General features: G+C 60.7%; 2 protein-coding genes across 2 annotated transcripts; both read left to right on the forward strand.

The window, feature by feature from the left end:
- Positions 1-798: 798 nt before the first annotated feature.
- LOC129783675 (cyclin-dependent kinase 9-like) lies at positions 799-8400 on the forward strand. The gene is made up of 9 exons (XM_055793828.1): positions 799-976; positions 1467-1548; positions 2456-2546; positions 4460-4626; positions 4828-4999; positions 5076-5224; positions 6423-6965; positions 7324-7390; positions 7491-8400. Exons 1-7 carry the CDS (start codon positions 885-887, stop codon positions 6783-6785), a joined length of 1116 nt encoding a protein of 371 aa, XP_055649803.1. The 5' UTR covers positions 799-884; the 3' UTR covers positions 6786-6965; positions 7324-7390; positions 7491-8400.
- Positions 8401-12218: 3818 nt separating this feature from the next.
- On the forward strand, positions 12219-18490 carry LOC114010467 (cyclin-dependent kinase 9). Its single transcript, XM_055803799.1, has 7 exons — positions 12219-12380; positions 12850-12931; positions 13840-13930; positions 15844-16010; positions 16212-16383; positions 16460-16608; positions 17807-18490. The coding sequence occupies exons 1-7, from the start codon at positions 12289-12291 to the stop codon at positions 18170-18172; spliced, it is 1119 nt and encodes a 372-aa protein (XP_055659774.1). The 5' UTR covers positions 12219-12288; the 3' UTR covers positions 18173-18490.
- Positions 18491-18605: the final 115 nt, after the last annotated feature.

The raw sequence follows: 18605 nt of genomic DNA on the forward strand, positions 1-18605 counted from the left end.
CCTGCAGACAAGGGAGCACCAGGCACATCTGGGGCTCAGCCGCTGCCCTCACGGCCCCGTGGGGTGACAGCCGGACGGCATCAGTGGCAGCAGGAGCCCCGTGCCGCTGGCTGTTGCCTCGTGCTGGGGGACCTTGGGGTGCCCTGGAGGAAGGAGTGTCTTCACGCAGGACCAGGTGGCCTGGGCCTGGCAGGCTGCAGTGTCTGTGCTGTCCCCCATTCCCAGGCAGCACCTGGTGGCTGCCGTGGCCGGGATGCCAGCAGCCATCTCCGCTGCTGCTCTGGCCTTGGCCCCCCCGTGCCCCCCGCCTTGGGGACCAGTTTCAGACACCCCCACGCCAAGATGCTCGCGTTGCACCCTGACGCAGGCATCGCCGGGGGGACGGCAGCCCCCACCGGGCACGTCTGTGCCCCCCGGGACCCGTGTCCTGCCCTGGCTGTGGGGTCCCCCTCGCCGCAGCCCCTGGGTGCAGGAGCCAGGGAGCAGAAAGGCTGTGGAATCCCTGGCGGGTTTCAGCACGCAGGAGACACGGTGAGACGGTGACGTGCTTTAGGGCCACCAGCACCAGGGGCGGTGGGTGCCCCGGGCGGTGCGGCGGGGGGCAGGGGGCTGCTGCGGCGGGGGCGGGGCTGGCGGCGGGGCGGGGCCGGCGGGGCCGGGGCTGGCGGCGGGGCGGGGCTGGCGGCGGGGCGGGGCTGGCGGCGGGGCGGGGCGGGGCTGGCGGGGGCGGGGCTGGCGGCGGCAAGCTCCGCCCGCCCAGGCGCCCCGAGGCAGCCGCCGCCGCCCAGTCCCAGGAGGCCTCGCGGGGCCGCGTTGTTGCGGAAGGGGCTGTGACGCGCGCGGGAGGGGCGGAACGCGGTGCTGTAGCGACGGCCGCGGCAGCCATGGCCAAGCGGTACGACATGGCGGAGTGTCCCTTCTGCGATGAGGTCTCTAAGTACGAGAAGCTCGCCAAGATCGGGCAGGGAACCTTCGGGTGAGTGCCCGGCCCGCCCCGCCGTCGGGCCTGCTGCCCGGGGCCGGCCCCCTCGGCCCCGCGGCCCGCCCGCCCCAGGCCCGGGCGCCCCCCGCTTGGGTCTCCCTTCCTCGGCCAGCGCTCCGGCCGCGGGGGCCGGCCTGGCCCCTCAGCCCTCCTTTCCCCGGCCCGGCGCCCCGCTCTGGCAGAGCAGAGTTCACTCTGGAGACGGGCGGGGCGGGGCGGGGCCCTGCACCTTCGCCCAAAACGTGCAGGTTCGGCCAAAATCCTTGTGGGGCTTCTGAAAATCCTTGTGGGGCTTCTGGGCTGGGTTGGCTCGGCCGCTGCTGAGGGCCTTTGGTGCGAACGGGATGTGGCTGGGTCGGATGGCGGGTCAGCACAGAGCGGTTGTCTTGTCTTTGTGTCTTGTTTGCTGGTGTTCCCGGTCAGGAGCACCTGGCTGCGTCCCTTCTGCCTTGCGCTGCTCAGTGGTTTCGTTCTGGTTTTACAGGGAAGTTTTCAAAGCCAAACATCGTCAGACAGGCAAGAGAGTAGCACTGAAAAAAGTGTTGATGGAAAATGAGAAGGAGGGGGTAACTGCAGCAGCATGGCGGCAGAAGGGGGTAAGTGCTGGAACGTGGCTGGGCTGTGTTTGGCAAGGCCTGGCTGCGGGGTGCGGGGTGGCCCTTTGTAGTTGAAGGCTAATGTTTGGGACGGCATAGGTGTGTTTTCACAGAGTAAATGTGTTTCACAATATTTGCAGCTATAATATGCTGTATCTTGAACCTGTAAGGGTGTGGACAGGATCCCAGCCCTGTGGCATTTTTCCTCTCCTGCTGATACTATGATAACGTTGGGCCTTGTGGCTTTGCCAGGGCCTACGGCTTGTTATCACCTTTCTGGCTGCAAAGGCAGCAGTGTGGTGCAGTCCCCGGGCTGCATGGGACAGCTGCTGGGAGGTGGCGCTGCCCACACGTTCCTCCTCCCTCCCGTGCAAAACCCTGTCATCCCCCCCCCAGGCGCAGGGCTCCCCGCTGGCTGGCTGTTGTTCGTGGAGGAGCCGGGTAGTGTGTGAAGGGCATGTGCTCAGGGGTGTGCAAGAGATGGGAGAAGCTGGGGAGCGAGGTAACAGCTTAAACAGCGCAGGCAGTAGCTGGGGAGGCTGCTCTGCAGCTTGAGCCAGGCCGTACCGTGTCCCATTACAAATGTGGAAGATGAGGAGAGGAGGGAGGGGTGCCTGCATGCCTGCCTCAGCACCACACAACCACTCTGTTGTGAAGGAATGTCCCTCCGCAGTGGTGCCCTGATGGTAAAGAAATGTGCGCAGTACCGGTGTGGGTGTTTTATTTTAAAGCTCTGATCGGCCTTCAGTGACCTGTGACAGTGCTGCTCAAGCAGGTCCCCTGCCGAGCTGCCGTGGTCGCGTGTCTCCTGTTCTCTAGGCAGGGGTGGCCTGGTCTCACGCAGCCCTAATCCCCGTCCTTTCTTTCTCCTTTCCAGTTCCCCATCACAGCCTTGCGAGAGATTAAAATCCTCCAGCTGCTCAAACATGAGAACGTGGTGAACCTCATAGAAATCTGCAGGACCAAAGGTAGCTTGCGGGGTTCTCTCTTGGGCTGGCTGCCAGCTTTTTTTTTCAGCCCTCCTTCTCTGCTGAGCGGGCTGGTGTTTTGTGCTGGGAGTGGGGTCCTCTAGCTGAGCACAGGCCTCTGTCCCCGCCTGTGATGCGAGGGGTGATGGTACGCTCCTCTTGGAAAACAGTTTCTTATAGAGTTAGGGTGTTGCTGCACCTTGGCTGGAAAAAGCTGTGGTCAGTGCTGCTGGGCTATGGGTGTGCTGTGGCAATGGATGCTGCCCCTATTGGAAAACTCCTGAGAGGCTTGAGATAAACCCACGCTGGAGAGACTTTGAAGCAGAGGGTTTTGAGGCCGGAGCTGTGCACAGCCAGTTCCCTCCTGTCGGGACCTCTAGCTGTCCCTCTCGGTTGGCTTGCGATGGTTTGTGGCAGCTCTGTGCTGATGATAACAGCTCCAGCTGGAGACTTGCTTGGCTTGCTGTGGATGGCAGTGACTGCTCGTGCTGTGAGAGCTGGGACTCCACTCGGGGTGGCCCTGAGCTGCTCTTCCACCTCCTCGCTTCTACCTCACGTGGTGTGCCCCTGCTGCGTGACTGGCACGCTCAGTGCGCTTGGCCTGGCTCCGTTTCCAGTGAAGTTGTTTTAAAACACTTGGTAGCTTTTATACGTCCTTCTCTTCTGTGGATTTGTATTGTAAAAAATACTTTTGAAAGTGACAGCTGATGTTCAAGCCTGCCATTCTCTGTATTCAGTCACTGCCGTGAAATAAAAATGAAAGTGGCAGGTATCTGGTGATGATGTGTTTTTAAAAGTTCACTGAACTGGTAGAAGTGTTTGGCCCAGGACCAGGAACTTGAAGTTACTCTAGTCCTCTACGGCACGTAGATTATAGTCCTCCGAACAGGTATGAGTTGAAACACTGACAAGTTAGTTTTGAATTCACTGTGTGATGAAACAAGTTGTGGTGGTTGCATGGCTGGTGTACCCAAGGTAAATATTTTTGTAGCCATATCGGTCGTTTGTGTTTTGTTTGAATTCCAGTTTTCACCCAGATCTGCTTTGACCTCAGTTTCCAGTAAAGCAGAAATATTGCATGTGCTGTTCTCAAACTTTTAAGCGCCTCTCTTTTTAGGTGGGAAAGGTGTGGTAGGGGCCATATGTGTGTAAGGAATTGCAAACCTCGTATGGCAGGCACCCTGCTGGCTGGCAGAGTGGTGCGTTTCTGTGAGGGCTGAGCTTAGCTGTCATTGTCCAGTAGGAGCTGCTGATCGGCAAGTTTTGCTGATTACAGCTGATGAAAGTCAGCTTTCTTTTCAATGTTTTGCGTGTGTGCTCTAGGAACGAGATTGAAATAGACTGCTTCATTTGAGGCTTCCTGTTAGTGACTTTAAATTGCAATTGGAGTTGGAGTTTGAAATCCCTTTGATCCAGAGCAGCCCATTTTCACAGATGATGTTTGAGGCTGCAGAAACCCCCGCTTTCTAATACTCCGTTAGACAGATTTTTCTCCGTTTCTGCATTTTTCCTGGGGCTGCCTTTGCGGGCGTCTCCGTTATCACTGACGCGATTGGTGGTAGTGCTTGGCTGGCAGCTAGTGGTATGTGCACCTACCAGCCGTGGCTTGCAGGGAGGAAACCCCACAGCCGTTATGCGCACAGAGCAATACAAAACGAAGCTTTCAAAGATTTTCGTGCCCTTGCCTTGCCTGTCTGATCACATTCACGACTCTGCTCCTCATCCTCTGTTCTTCTGTTGCTGGTTGTGGGTCTTGGGGCCTGCAGGCTGTTTCTGGTTCTCTGTGTGCCTGTGCCCTGAGGTTTTGCCTAGTGAGCGCTGTATGTATGAGCGGCAGGGTGGCTGGAGGCCAGGAGGAGCTGTGCTGGGGTTAAGGGTCCCTCACTGACGGTCCCTCCTTGCTTCTCCCGTAGCCTCTCCATACAACCGCTGCAAGGGCAGCATCTACCTTGTGTTTGACTTCTGCGAGCACGACCTGGCTGGCCTTCTCAGCAATGCCCGTGTCAAGTTCACGCTCTCAGAGATCAAGAAAGTGATGCAGATGCTGTTGAACGGCCTTTACTACATCCACAGGAACAAGGTAACGGCCAGATCTGTGCTGTGCTCTGAGGTCACCCTGCTTTCTGTGGCTTTCCAAGGAGTGGGTGTCTTAGCACAGGCTGGAGGGAAGTCCTTGCTTGTCCTCCACCTCTGGAGCTGCTGGCACCAAGGAGGTGCTGGCACCAGGCGCCCAGGGAGGGTACCTTAACGGCTTAACCTTTTGGCGTCTGTCCTTGTACAGATCTTGCATCGAGACCTGAAAGCTGCGAATGTCCTGATCACGCGGGACGGAGTGCTGAAGCTTGCGGACTTTGGGCTGGCTCGAGCTTTCAGCCTGGCTAAGAACAGCCAGCCAAACCGCTACACCAACCGGGTGGTGACTCTGTGGTATCGGCCGCCAGAGCTGCTCCTAGGTAGGAGGTGATGGGCTCTGCCGGCTTCTCTGTCCTTCTCGTTCCCCTGGGTGACTAACGCGACATCTCTGTTTAGGGGAGCGGGACTATGGTCCCCCCATTGACCTCTGGGGTGCAGGGTGCATCATGGCAGAGATGTGGACCCGCAGCCCCATCATGCAAGGGAACACAGAGCAGCACCAGCTCACCCTCATCAGCCAGCTCTGCGGATCCATCACACCGGAGGTGAGGGCGTGAGCGTGAGCGAGCTGCAGAGAGCGGAGGGAGGAGAGAGGCGGTGGTGTGGGCAGGTTCTGGGATCGGCCATTCCTGGGCCTCTTCCCATGCCCGCTGCTGGCAGGGAGGCTGGGGAAGCTCTGGCAAACTCTGCTTGCCTCCCGGCAGCCACGTGCACGGTGGGGCACTGCACTTTCCTCGCTACTCTGTGTAGACTGCAGCTGTCACATCACTCATGTTAACCTCCTGAGGAGAAAAGGGTGAACATGCCTCCCGGACCCCCTTTGGCAGGGGTGGGTTGTGTCCTGGTATTTGAGCACAGAGACGATGCTGGCTGCTCCAGCTGTGAAAGAACAGAACATTGCATGTAGGAATCTGTTCTGGCCTGTGTTTGGGGGTTGTCTCACAGATAAACACCCTTTGAATTTCTGCTTAAAGAAGGGTGGGGGGTTTTTTTTTTGTTTGTTTTGTGTTGAGAGGTTTGCCTCTGGTGCTTTGAACTGGTCACCTTGAAAAGCCTCTTCAGTTCTGTCTTGTCACTCGTGGCATCGGCTCAGTTCTGGTGGGAGCAGTTAGCTCTTTCTCAGCTCCTTATTTAATGGCGGCTTGTCCTGCCCTCTTGTGGGGGCTTGAGCTGGGGGATCTCTTGGCCGGGGCTGTGATCTAGGGGTTGTGTTGTGCAGGCAGCTGCAGAGGCCTGATGCCTGTCCTGCATGCATTATGTACGTACATTGAAGGTGTTTTCTCTTGTATGTAAATACCTGGGGTGGTCTCTCAGATCAGGGTTGAGGTAAGTGCTGGTGACTGCAGCAGGCTTTGCTTCCTAAGGATAAAAGGAGCCACAGACATCCTGGTTGTTACTTAGCAATCGGTTTTGTGGCTTTACCTTTCTGGATGCTGTAGCTGGCATGAGCCTTGCTCTCTTGTAGCTCTTTCGTGGGAGAACCAGAAATCCTGGAGCATCCTGCAAGCTGTTTCCATTCCAGCAGGACTCCGTCCCGACTTGTCCACATGTCTCCAGGCTTTAGCGTACCCTTTAGGGCCTCCCTCATGCTGTGGGAACAAGGTCTGGCAGTTTGGAGGTTATAAAATAGCACTGTTCTCTCTGCAGACCTCACCCGAATTTGCCTGAGGGTGTTCGCATCAAAAATGGCTTGTCCTCTCTGTAACTATTTCCTCCCAACCCTGCTTTCCTGCCCCTTCCCAGGCTTGGCCAAATGTGGGTAAATACGAGCTGTACCAGAAGCTGGATCTTCCCAAGGGTCAGAAGCGCAAGGTGAAGGATTGCCTGAAAGCCTACGTCGGAGACCCCTACGCACTCGACCTCATCGACAAGCTGCTGGTGCTGGATCCCGCCCAGCGGATCGACAGCGATGATGCGCTGAACCACGACTTCTTCTGGTCCGACCCCATGCCCTCGGACCTCAAAAACATGCTGTCCACCCTCAACCAGTCCATGTTCGAGTACCTGGCCCCAGCGCACAGGAGGGGTGGGCACATGCCCCAGCAGCCATTCCAAGGCAGGAACCCGGCCGCCACCAACCAGACTGAATTCGACCGAGTGTTTTGAGTGGGGGCTTCCCCAGCGGGGTCCCAGCTGGGCTACTGCGCAGGCTGCGTTCAGCGGGGATGTCCTGGCAAGGTCTTTCTGTCTGGGAAAGGACTTTCTTCAAGGCGAAGCGCCTGCTGGCTTTAACTCGGCTCTGACATCTCGTGCGGCAGCTCAGCCACCACGGAGCTGCTACAGAAGGTGACACCTGCAAGCCTGCAGATGTTTCCCTACAGCTTTGTTACAGAGCTCCCGCACCTGCCGGGCGCCGGTTCAGCACGTGGCCTGAACCGGCCACGTTCAGTGGCTGCAGGTGGGGGGAGCCGTGAGGAGGAGCTGATGCTGTGCAGTCTGTCCACCCTGCTGTCCCTGGGTGTATCCCACCTCTGTGCCCCCCACGAGGGTCTTGCAGCTCTGGGTGCAGGGGGGGACATCGGATGACCCCCTGCCTGGACCAACCCCCCGTGACCCTGCCAGTGTGGGACTGGTCCTGGTGGCAATCCCGTGGGTGGGTCCTGAGGGCTCCCCCAGTGCTGACCCCCCCCTCCTCTCCCCACAGCCCTGCCGCTTTGACTACGCTGTCTTCTGCCCCAACTTCACGGAGGTGCCCGTGGCCAGCAATGCAGGTGAGTGCCGGGGAGCCGGGGTCTTCCCTGGCCCCGCCCCTCATCCCCAACCCCTCCCTGGCTCCCCCTAATCCCTGGCCCCCGTCCCCATCTCTCCCAGACCAGCAAAACTTCAACGTGACACTGGAGAGCTCGCTGACCCGCTGCCTGGAGAACCAGCAGACGTGGACCCGGCTGCTGGAGGAAAAGGAGGGGCAGGACCCCTGGCTCCCAGCCCCCCTGCAGCCAGCCCCTGCCCGAGGACCCCTGCTCCTGGTCCCCCCAGCCCCGAGACCCCTCAGTTCCCCAGCCCTCGTGTTCCCCTGCCTGGCCCAGGCACTGAGGCGGGTGGCACAGGGCCGGGACCCTTGGCTGGCAGCGCCTACCGCCGTGGGGGCTCACCCCCACCCCGCCGCCAGCAGAGGGGCTGTGCTGCTGCGGGAGGCGGCCGCCATCCACGTCCTGGTCACCGGCAGCCTGCACTTGGTGGGGGGGGTCCTTCGGCTGCTGGACCCCGCGCTCTCCCAGTAACGGGGGTGCGCAGGGCTTTGCACCTCTTTTTACTTGAAGCGCCGGTTCTGCCCCAGATGGTGCTCGGAGGTGGCTGGGGGGGCACGTGGGACCCCCAGACCCTTCCCGGCTCATCCCTTTTCACCCCAGTGCCTTTTGCCTGTGCCCCCCGCAGGGGGGACACTGGCCATGGGGGAGCTGCTCCCTGCCCCCAGCCCACGTTGGTGGGACTGGCTGGGGGGGCCCTGGCCTCTGGGGGGGCTGCCCCAGGCTGTGCCAGGGTCCAGGCGCCCAGGGGCGTAGAGGGAGTTTTGAGGGGGCGGTAGGTGGGAGCCTCAAGCCACAGCGAGGTGTGGACTAATTTAACATAGGGGAGATTTTTATTATTATTATTATTATTATTAATAGTTTGTAACTTGGGTGGGGAGCTGGGAGTGTGTGTGGTTTCTGCCCATCACCCCGTGGGGAGCCAGCAGCCCCACACTGCCTCACCCCCCTTAATAAACATTTTGCTGCTCCTAGTGGTGCCCACTGCCTTCTTGGGGGGACCCAGGAGAGGTGCAGGGGGTCACCCCAAGTGCTGGGTCTTGTCCTGGGGGCACCCACTTTTGCCCACCCCCCACCCCCCCATTTGAGGGGGAGCCCTGGGGGAGGCTTTGGGGGTAGGTACTCTCTCCGCCTCCCCCGTGTGCCCAGCAGCAGGGGACCCCAGGGGGGTTGCAGGGTGCCCCCCCCCCCCCCCCCCGGCGTGGGCTGCCCTTGGGGGGCCAAAGCGTTCGCTGAATGAGTAAGGGAGGCCCCCTCCGGGCTCGGCCTGAGATTTGGGGCAAAAAACCAGCTTAATGGGGCTGGGGTGGGTCCCCAAGTCTGACAGTTGGGGACCGGGTGGGCTGGGGGGGGTCAGGCCATGCTGCTGGTGGAGCAGGGGGTGCTCTGGGTGCTGCCGATGCTGCGGTTGGTGCTGCTGCTCTCCGAGGCCGGCACCGTGCTGGAAACTGGCTGCAGTTTGGAGGTGGGAGCTGGCTCGTGTCGCGGTGCCCGAGGGAGAAACGCCGGAGGGAGAAGCACCGAGGGAAACCGAGCTCGGGGCGGCCGGCGGTGGGCAGGATGCTGCTGCCGTGTCGGAGGACGGGCACGGGCTTGAACCGCTGCTGCCAGCGCTCCGGCACTGCCGGCGGAGCAGGCTGGTGCTCGTGGCTGGCCTCGCACAGCAGCTGGTTCCCCAGAGCACTGGGGGCTGCAGCCCCGTATTGACACACTGGGGACCTGCCCCAGAGCTGACCCCTTTGCCCAGCACCTCACCCTCTGCATGCCTTACTGATTCCCTCTGCTCCTCTAGGAGTTGCTGGCAAGGGGAGGTGTAGAGCACTGTGCTGTTCTCCTGCCTTGTACCCAGCACTCTTGGGGTGCTCCTGGGACCCCCCCGAGTCCCTCAGCAGGAGCCTGAGCCCTAGGTTCCCCCCCTTCCCTGGGGGGAGATGCTCCATCCCCCGTGGTGGCTGCATTCAGCAGCCAAAGCAGGCAGCGATGCTGTCCTGGGGACCCTGCTCCAGCCTGGGGAGGGGGAATGAGGCTGCAAAGGGCTCGTGTGAGGGACTGTGCCCTCCAGGGCTTGCCCTCAGCAGCCTGGACCTGCCGCTGTTCCTCCCTTCCCAACTGCTATTGAGTCAAAAGGTAGCACGGATTAGCGGCAGGCGGGGAGCGGGACCTCGCGCCGGGGGCGCGGGGGGGGCCACGGGGAGGTTGGGGTCACCCGGGGGTGTCCCGCCGTACCGGGCGTGGGAGGGCAGCGGCGGCCCCTTCCCGAGCCAGCGGCCTGCGGGCTCCCGGGTGGGCGGGGGGGGTCCCGGGGCCGCCGCTCGCCGTGCCTTCTGCCGGGGGCGGCCGGTGCCCGAGGGTCGCCCTGCGAACCGCCGTCCGCCGCGGCAGCCCCGGGAGCGCGGCCAGCAGCCGCGCCGCGTCCCGGGCGGGGCCTCGGGCATCCCGAGCCCGTGCGGCTGCCGGGCGCCGCGGGGGCGCCGCCGGTCCCGGGGCCGGGGGCGGTGCGGAAGCCCCGGAGCTGCCCCACGCTCACCAGGGCAGGATGCGCCACCGGTGCCGGTCTGCTGCCTGGATGGGGTCCGGCTGCTCGGGGGGTCCCCGCACCGGGGCCACTGGCTTGTCCCACGCCAGGTCCCACTGCGGTAGGGCCAAGCGTGCGGGCCCGGGGGGCTCGGTGGCCCCCGGCAGCGGCCGTGCCAGATGCACCGTGCAGGTGCAGCTCCGCTGCTGCGGTTGCGGCCCCGGTTAGAGCCGGCGGGCAGGCATGCTGGCACTGGAGCGCCGCCCGCTCGCACCCATGGGTGGCCTTGTCCCGCCGGGCAGGGGTGGGTGCCGGGTGCTGGGCTGCCCTGTGCCCCCCCGCGGGGCCAAGGGGCGCCGGTGGAGGGGTGGCTCCCCTTGCCCAGAAGGAGCCCGTCCCCACGGCGTCCCCCAAACAGGTGCTGGCACTGCCAGCGTGTCACCGCGGGGCCACGGTGGCAGCCAGCGGGCACGGCTGCGGGAGCCAAACCCTATGGGGTGGATCGGGCTGGGCTGGCCCCTGGGGCTGTGGGCCCAGCCCCGAGGCTGTGGTGATGGGCGCCATCCTGACCGCCCCCAGGGATCTTTCCAGGACACCATCCGGACCCTCAACACCCTGCAGACCAATGCCAGCGACCTGGAGCAGGTGAAGCGGGAGCGCGGCGACCCCCAGGCCCAGCTGGAAGCCATGCAGGGCTTTTTGGAGCGGACCGGGATGAAGGTGAGGAGGGGGGTCCCCCCATCACCACACCCCGCCCCGCCCCGTCCCAGCAGTGGTGCCGCCATGCTCGGTGCTGGCTGCCTCCTGGGGGTCTTATAGGGTGGGTGACCTCTGGCAGGTCGAGGACCCGGATCGACTGAACATCATCCATGTCACCGGGACGAAGGGCAAGGTGAGGCAGATGGGCAGTGCTGGGGGGCAAGGGGTGGCCTCCAGCCTCTCTGGCTCTGTTTGCCCCAGCATGGGGGGGTTAACGCTGCTGTCTCCCCAGGGCTCAGTGTGCGCCTTCGCTGAGTGCATCCTCCGCAACTACGGGCTGAAGACGGGCTTTTACAGGTGAGTGGGGGGGGGTCAGGAGGCTTTGGGGGGGCTGGTGGCACTGTGCCCGACTGTGCCCCCCTCTCCTGCTCTGCCCCCCCAGCTCCCCTCACCTGGTGCAGGTGCGTGAGCGGATCCGCATCAATGGGCAGCCCATCAGCAAGGAGCAGTTCAGCAAGTACCTCTGGCTCGTTTACAGCCGCCTGGAGGAGACCAAGGTGGGGCTGGCGGGGGGTGCTCCCTCCCTCGAGGACCCCCCCTGGGCCATGTGCCCCAGTGCTGGTTGGGGATGGCCAGCAGATGTTGACACCCAAAGCCCCCTGGGTGCCAGCCCTAGAGGAGGGTGCCAGCCCTGAACGTGGGTGCCAGCCCTGTGGGTGAGGGTGCCATCTCTAGAGCAGGGTGCCAGCCTTAGAGGACGGCGCCAGCCCTGCAGACAAGGGAGCACCAGGCACATCTGGGGCTCAGCCGCTGCCCTCACGGCCCCGTGGGGTGACAGCCGGACGGCATCAGTGGCAGCAGGAGCCCCGTGCCGCTGGCTGTTGCCTCGTGCTGGGGGACCTTGGGGTGCCCTGGAGGAAGGAGTGTCTTCACGCAGGACCAGGTGGCCTGGGCCTGGCAGGCTGCAGTGTCTGTGCTGTCCCCCATTCCCAGGCAGCACCTGGTGGCTGCCGTGGCCGGGATGCCAGCAGCCATCTCCGCTGCTGCTCTGGCCTTGGCCCCCCCGTGCCCCCCGCCTTGGGGACCAGTTTCAGACACCCCCACGCCAAGATGCTCGCGTTGCACCCTGACGCAGGCATCGCCGGGGGGACGGCAGCCCCCACCGGGCACGTCTGTGCCCCCCGGGACCCGTGTCCTGCCCTGGCTGTGGGGTCCCCTCGCCGCAGCCCCTGGGTGCAGGAGCCAGGGAGCAGAAAGGCTGTGGAATCCCTGGCGGGTTTCAGCACGCAGGAGACACGGTGACACGGTGACGTGCTTTAGGGCCACCAGCACCAGGGGCGGTGGGTGCCCCGGGCGGTGCGGCGGGGGGCAGGGGGCTGCTGCGGCGGGGGCGGGGCTGGCGGCGGGGCGGGGCCGGCGGGGCCGGGGCTGGCGGCGGGGCGGGGCTGGCGGCGGGGCGGGGCTGGCGGCGGGGCGGGGCTGGCGGCGGGGCGGGGCTGGCGGCGGCAAGCTCCGCCCGCCCAGGCGCCCCGAGGCAGCCGCCGCCGCCCAGTCCCAGGAGGCCTCGCGGGGCCGCGTTGTTGCGGAAGGGGCTGTGACGCGCGCGGGAGGGGCGGAACGCGGTGCTGTAGCGACGGCCGCGGCAGCCATGGCCAAGCAGTACGACATGGTGGAGTGTCCCTTCTGCGATGAGGTCTCTAAGTACGAGAAGCTCGCCAAGATCGGGCAGGGAACCTTCGGGTGAGTGCCCGGCCCTCCCCGCCGTCGGGCCTGCTGCCCGGGGCCGGCCCCCTCGGCCCCGCGGCCCGCCCGCCCCAGGCCCGGGCGCCCCCCGCTTGGGTCTCCCTTCCTCGGCCAGCGCTCCGGCCGCGGGGGCCGGCCTGGCCCCTCAGCCCTCCTTTCCCCGGCCCGGCGCCCCGCTCTGGCAGAGCAGAGTTCACTCTGGAGACGGGCGGGGCGGGGCGGGGCCCTGCACCTTCGCCCAAAACGTGCAGGTTCGGCCAAAATCCTTGTGGGGCTTCTGGGCTGGGTTGGCTCGGCCGCTGCTGAGGGCCTTTGGTGCGAACGGGATGTGGCTGGGTCGGATGGCGGGTCAGCACAGAGCGGTTGTCTTGTCTTTGTGTCTTGTTTGCTGGTGTTCCCGGTCAGGAGCACCTGGCTGCGTCCCTTCTGCCTTGCGCTGCTCAGTGGTTTCGTTCTGGTTTTACAGGGAAGTTTTCAAAGCCAAACATCGTCAGACAGGCAAGAAAGTAGCACTGAAAAAAGTGTTGATGGAAAATGAGAAGGAGGGGGTAAGTGCAGCAGCATGGCAGAAATAGGGGGTAAGTGCCGGAACGTGGCTGGGCTGTGTTTGGCAAGGCCTGGCTGCGGGGTGCGGGGTGGCCCTTTGTAGTTGAAGGCTAATGTTTGGGACGGCATAGATGTGTTTTCACAGAGTAAATGTGTTTCACAATATTTGCAGCTATAATATGCTGTATCTTGAACCTGTAAGGGTGTGGACAGGATCCCAGCCCTGTGGCATTTTTCCTCTCCTGCTGATACTATGATAACGTTGGGCCTTGTGGCTTTGCCAGGGCCTACGGCTTGTTATCACCTTTCTGGCTGCAAAGGCAGCAGTGTGGTGCAGTCCCCGGGCTGCATGGGACAGCTGCTGGGAGGTGGCGCTGCCCACACGTTCCTCCTCCCTCCCGTGCAAAACCCTGTCATCGCCCCCCCAGGCGCAGGGCTCCCCGCTGGCTGGCTGTTGTTCGTGGAGGAGCCGGGTAGTGTGTGAAGGGCATGTGCTCAGGGGTGTGCAAGAGATGGGAGAAGCTGGGGAGCGAGGGTAACAGCTTAAACAGCGCAGGCAGTAGCTGGGGAGGCTGCTCTGCAGCTTGAGCCAGGCCGTACCGTGTCCCATTACAAATGTGGAAGATGAGGAGAGGAGGGAGGGGTGCCTGCATGCCTGCCTCAGCACCACACAACCACTCTGTTGTGAAGGAATGTCCCTCCGCAGTGGTGCCCTGATGGTAAAGAAATGTGCGCAGTACCGGTGTGGGTGTTTTATTTTAAAGCTCTGATCGGCCTTCAGTGACCTGTGACAGTGCTGCTCAAGCAGGTCCCCTGCCGAGCTGCCGTGGTCGCGTGTCTCCTGTTCTCTAGGCAGGGGTGGCCTGGTCTCACGCAGCCCTAATCCCCGTCCTTTCTTTCTCCTTTCCAGTTCCCCATCACAGCCTTGCGAGAGATTAAAATCCTCCAGCTGCTCAAACATGAGAACGTGGTGAACCTCATAGAAATCTGCAGGACCAAAGGTAGCTTGCGGGGTTCTCTCTTGGGCTGGCTGCCAGCTTTTTTTTTCAGCCCTCCTTCTCTGCTGAGCGGGCTGGTGTTTTGTGCTGGGAGTGGGGTCCTCTAGCTGAGCATAGGCCTCTGTCCCCGCCTGTGATGCGAGGGGTGATGGTACGCTCCTCTTGGAAAACAGTTTCTTATAGAGTTAGGGTGTTGCTGCACCTTGGCTGGAAAAAGCTGTGGTCAGTGCTGCTGGGCTATGGGTGTGCTGTGGCAATGAATGCTGCCCCTATTGGAAAACTCCTGAGAGGCTTGAGATAAACCCACGCTGGAGAGACTTTGAAGCAGAGGGTTTTGAGGCCGGAGCTGTGCACAGCCAGTTCCCTCCTGTCGGGACCTCTAGCTGTCCCTCTCGGTTGGCTTGCGATGGTTTGTGGCAGCTCTGTGCTGATGATAACAGCTCCAGCTGGAGACTTGCTTGGCTTGCTGTGGATGGCAGTGACTGCTCGTGCTGTGAGAGCTGGGACTCCACTCGGGGTGGCCCTGAGCTGCTCTTCCACCTCCTCGCTTCTACCTCACGTGGTGTGCCCCTGCTGCGTGACTGGCACGCTCAGTGCGCTTGGCCTGGCTCCGTTTCCAGTGAAGTTGTTTTAAAACACTTGGTAGCTTTTATACGTCCTTCTCTTCTGTGGATTTGTATTGTAAAAAATACTTTTGAAAGTGACAGCTGATGTTCAAGCCTGCCATTCTCTGTATTCAGTCACTGCCGTGAAATAAAAATGAAAGTGGCAGGTATCTGGTGATGATGTGTTTTTAAAAGTTCACTGAACTGGTAGAAGTGTTTGGCCCAGGACCAGGAACTTGAAGTTACTCTAGTCCTCTACGGCACGTAGATTATAGTCCTCCGAACAGGTATGAGTTGAAACACTGACAAGTTAGTTTTGAATTCACTGTGTGATGAAACAAGTTGTGGTGGTTGCATGGCTGGTGTACCCAAGGTAAATATTTTTGTAGCCATATCGGTCGTTTGTGTTTTGTTTGAATTCCAGTTTTCACCCAGATCTGCTTTGACCTCAGTTTCCAGTAAAGCAGAAATATTGCATGTGCTGTTCTCAAACTTTTAAGCGCCTCTCTTTTTAGGTGGGAAAGGTGTGGTAGGGGCCATATGTGTGTAAGGAATTGCAAACCTCGTATGGCAGGCACCCTGCTGGCTGGCAGAGTGGTGCGTTTCTGTGAGGGCTGAGCTTAGCTGTCATTGTCCAGTAGGAGCTGCTGATCGGCAAGTTTTGCTGATTACAGCTGATGAAAGTCAGCTTTCTTTTCAATGTTTTGCGTGTGTGCTCTAGGAACGAGATTGAAATAGACTGCTTCATTTGAGGCTTCCTGTTAGTGACTTTAAATTGCAATTGGAGTTGGAGTTTGAAATCCCTTTGATCCAGAGCAGCCCATTTTCACAGATGATGTTTGAGGCTGCAGAAACCCCCGCTTTCTAATACTCCGTTAGACAGATTTTTCTCCGTTTCTGCATTTTTCCTGGGGCTGCCTTTGCGGGCGTCTCCGTTATCACTGACGCGATTGGTGGTAGTGCTTGGCTGGCAGCTAGTGGTATGTGCACCTACCAGCCGTGGCTTGCAGGGAGGAAACCCCACAGCCGTTATGCGCACAGAGCAATACAAAACGAAGCTTTCAAAGATTTTCGTGCCCTTGCCTTGCCTGTCTGATCACATTCACGACTCTGCTCCTCATCCTCTGTTCTTCTGTTGCTGGTTGTGGGTCTTGGGGCCTGCAGGCTGTTTCTGGTTCTCTGTGTGCCTGTGCCCTGAGGTTTTGCCTAGTGAGCGCTGTATGTATGAGCGGCAGGGTGGCTGGAGGCCAGGAGGAGCTGTGCTGGGGTTAAGGGTCCCTCACTGACGGTCCCTCCTTGCTTCTCCCGTAGCCTCTCCATACAACCGCTGCAAGGGCAGCATCTACCTTGTGTTTGACTTCTGCGAGCACGACCTGGCTGGCCTTCTCAGCAATGCCCATGTCAAGTTCACGCTCTCAGAGATCAAGAAAGTGATGCAGATGCTGTTGAACGGCCTTTACTACATCCACAGGAACAAGGTAACGGCCAGATCTGTGCTGTGCTCTGAGGTCACCCTGCTTTCTGTGGCTTTCCAAGGAGTGGGTGTCTTAGCACAGGCTGGAGGGAAGTCCTTGCTTGTCCTCCACCTCTGGAGCTGCTGGCACCAAGGAGGTGCTGGCACCAGGCGCCCAGGGAGGGTACCTTAACGGCTTAACCTTTTGGCGTCTGTCCTTGTACAGATCTTGCATCGAGACATGAAAGCTGCGAATGTCCTGATCACGCGGGACGGAGTGCTGAAGCTTGCGGACTTTGGGCTGGCTCGAGCTTTCAGCCTGGCTAAGAACAGCCAGCCAAACCGCTACACCAACCGGGTGGTGACTCTGTGGTATCGGCCGCCAGAGCTGCTCCTAGGTAGGAGGTGATGGGCTCTGCCGGCTTCTCTGTCCTTCTCGTTCCCCTGGGTGACTAACGCGACATCTCTGTTTAGGGGAGCGGGACTATGGTCCCCCCATTGACCTCTGGGGTGCAGGGTGCATCATGGCAGAGATGTGGACCCGCAGCCCCATCATGCAAGGGAACACAGAGCAGCACCAGCTCACCCTCATCAGCCAGCTCTGCGGATCCATCACACCGGAGGTGAGGGCGTGAGCGTGAGCGAGCTGCAGAGAGCGGAGGGAGGAGAGAGGCGGTGGTGTGGGCAGGTTCTGGGATCGGCCATTCCTGGGCCTCTTCCCATGCCCGCTGCTGGCAGGGAGGCTGGGGAAGCTCTGGCAAACTCTGCTTGCCTCCCGGCAGCCACGTGCACAGTGGGGCACTGCACTTTCCTCGCTACTCTGTGTAGACTGCAGCTGTCACATCACTCATGTTAACCTCCTGAGGAGAAAAGGGTGAACATGCCTCCCGGACCCCCTTTGGCAGGGGTGGGTTGTGTCCTGGTATTTGAGCACAGAGACGATGCTGGCTGCTCCAGCTGTGAAAGAACAGAACATTGCATGTAGGAATCTGTTCTGGCCTGTGTTTGGGGGTTGTCTCACAGATAAACACCCTTTGAATTTCTGCTTAAAGAAGGGTGGGGGTTTTTTTTTTTGTTTGTTTTGTGTTGAGAGGTTTGCCTCTGGTGCTTTGAACTGGTCACCTTGAAAAGCCTCTTCAGTTCTGTCTTGTCACTCGTGGCATCGGCTCAGTTCTGGTGGGAGCAGTTAGCTCTTTCTCAGCTCCTTATTTAATGGCGGCTTGTCCTGCCCTCTTGTGGGGGCTTGAGCTGGGGGATCTCTTGGCCGGGGCTGTGATCTAGGGGTTGTGTTGTGCAGGCAGCTGCAGAGGCCTGATGCCTGTCCTGCATGCATTATGTACGTACATTGAAGGTGTTTTCTCTTGTATGTAAATACCTGGGGTGGTCTCTCAGATCAGGGTTGAGGTAAGTGCTGGTGACTGCAGCAGGCTTTGCTTCCTAAGGATAAAAGGAGCCACAGACATCCTGGTTGTTACTTAGCAATCGGTTTTGTGGCTTTACCTTTCTGGATGCTGTAGCTGGCATGAGCCTTGCTCTCTTGTAGCTCTTTCGTGGGAGAACCAGAAATCCTGGAGCATCCTGCAAGCTGTTTCCATTCCAGCAGGACTCCGTCCCGACTTGTCCACATGTCTCCAGGCTTTAGCGTACCCTTTAGGGCCTCCCTCATGCTGTGGGAACAAGGTCTGGCAGTTTGGAGGTTATAAAATAGCACTGTTCTCTCTGCAGACCTCACCCGAATTTGCCTGAGGGTGTTCGCATCAAAAATGGCTTGTCCTCTCTGTAACTATTTCCTCCCAACCCTGCTTTCCTGTCCCTTCCCAGGCTTGGCCAAATGTGGATAAATACGAGCTGTACCAGAAGCTGGATCTTCCCAAGGGTCAGAAGCGCAAGGTGAAGGATCGCCTGAAAGCCTACGTCAAAGACCCCTACGCACTCGACCTCATCGACAAGCTGCTGGTGCTGGATCCCGCCCAGCGGATCGACAGCGATGATGCGCTGAACCACGACTTCTTCTGGTCCGACCCCATGCCCTCGGACCTCAAAAACATGCTGTCCACCCACAACCAGTCCATGTTCGAGTACCTGGCTCCACCACGCAGGAGGGGTGGGCACATGCCCCAGCAGCCTGCTAACCAGAGCAGGAACCCGGCCGCCACCAACCAGACTGAATTCGACCGAGTGTTTTGAGTGGGGGCTTCCCCAGCGGGGTCCCAGCTGGGCTACTGCGCAGGCTGCGTTCAGCGGGGATGTCCTGGCAAGGTCTTTCTGTCTGGGAAAGGACTTTCTTCAAGGCGAAGCGCCTGCTGGCTTTAACTCGGCTCTGACATCTCGTGCGGCAGCTCAGCCACCACGGAGCTGCTACAGAAGGTGACACCTGCAAGCCTGCAGATGTTTCCCTACAGCTTTGTTACAGAACTCCCACACCCTCCCCCTGCCCCCCGCCTCGCCCCAGCAGAAGTCTGTACTGGTTATGTTAATCTTGTAGAACGATTGTTATGGACCTGGCGATGGAGAGTGTGGCTTTGTTAGTGCTGGGGCTCTTGGCAAACAGTGCCATGACTGGGAGGACTGAGAGTAGCTGCCCTGGACCAAACTCGGCCCTACTGGGAGCTGCCTTCAG

This window comes from Falco peregrinus, chromosome 1 (genome assembly GCF_023634155.1).
Source record: "Falco peregrinus isolate bFalPer1 chromosome 1, bFalPer1.pri, whole genome shotgun sequence".
NCBI lineage: Eukaryota > Metazoa > Chordata > Aves > Falconiformes > Falconidae > Falco > Falco peregrinus.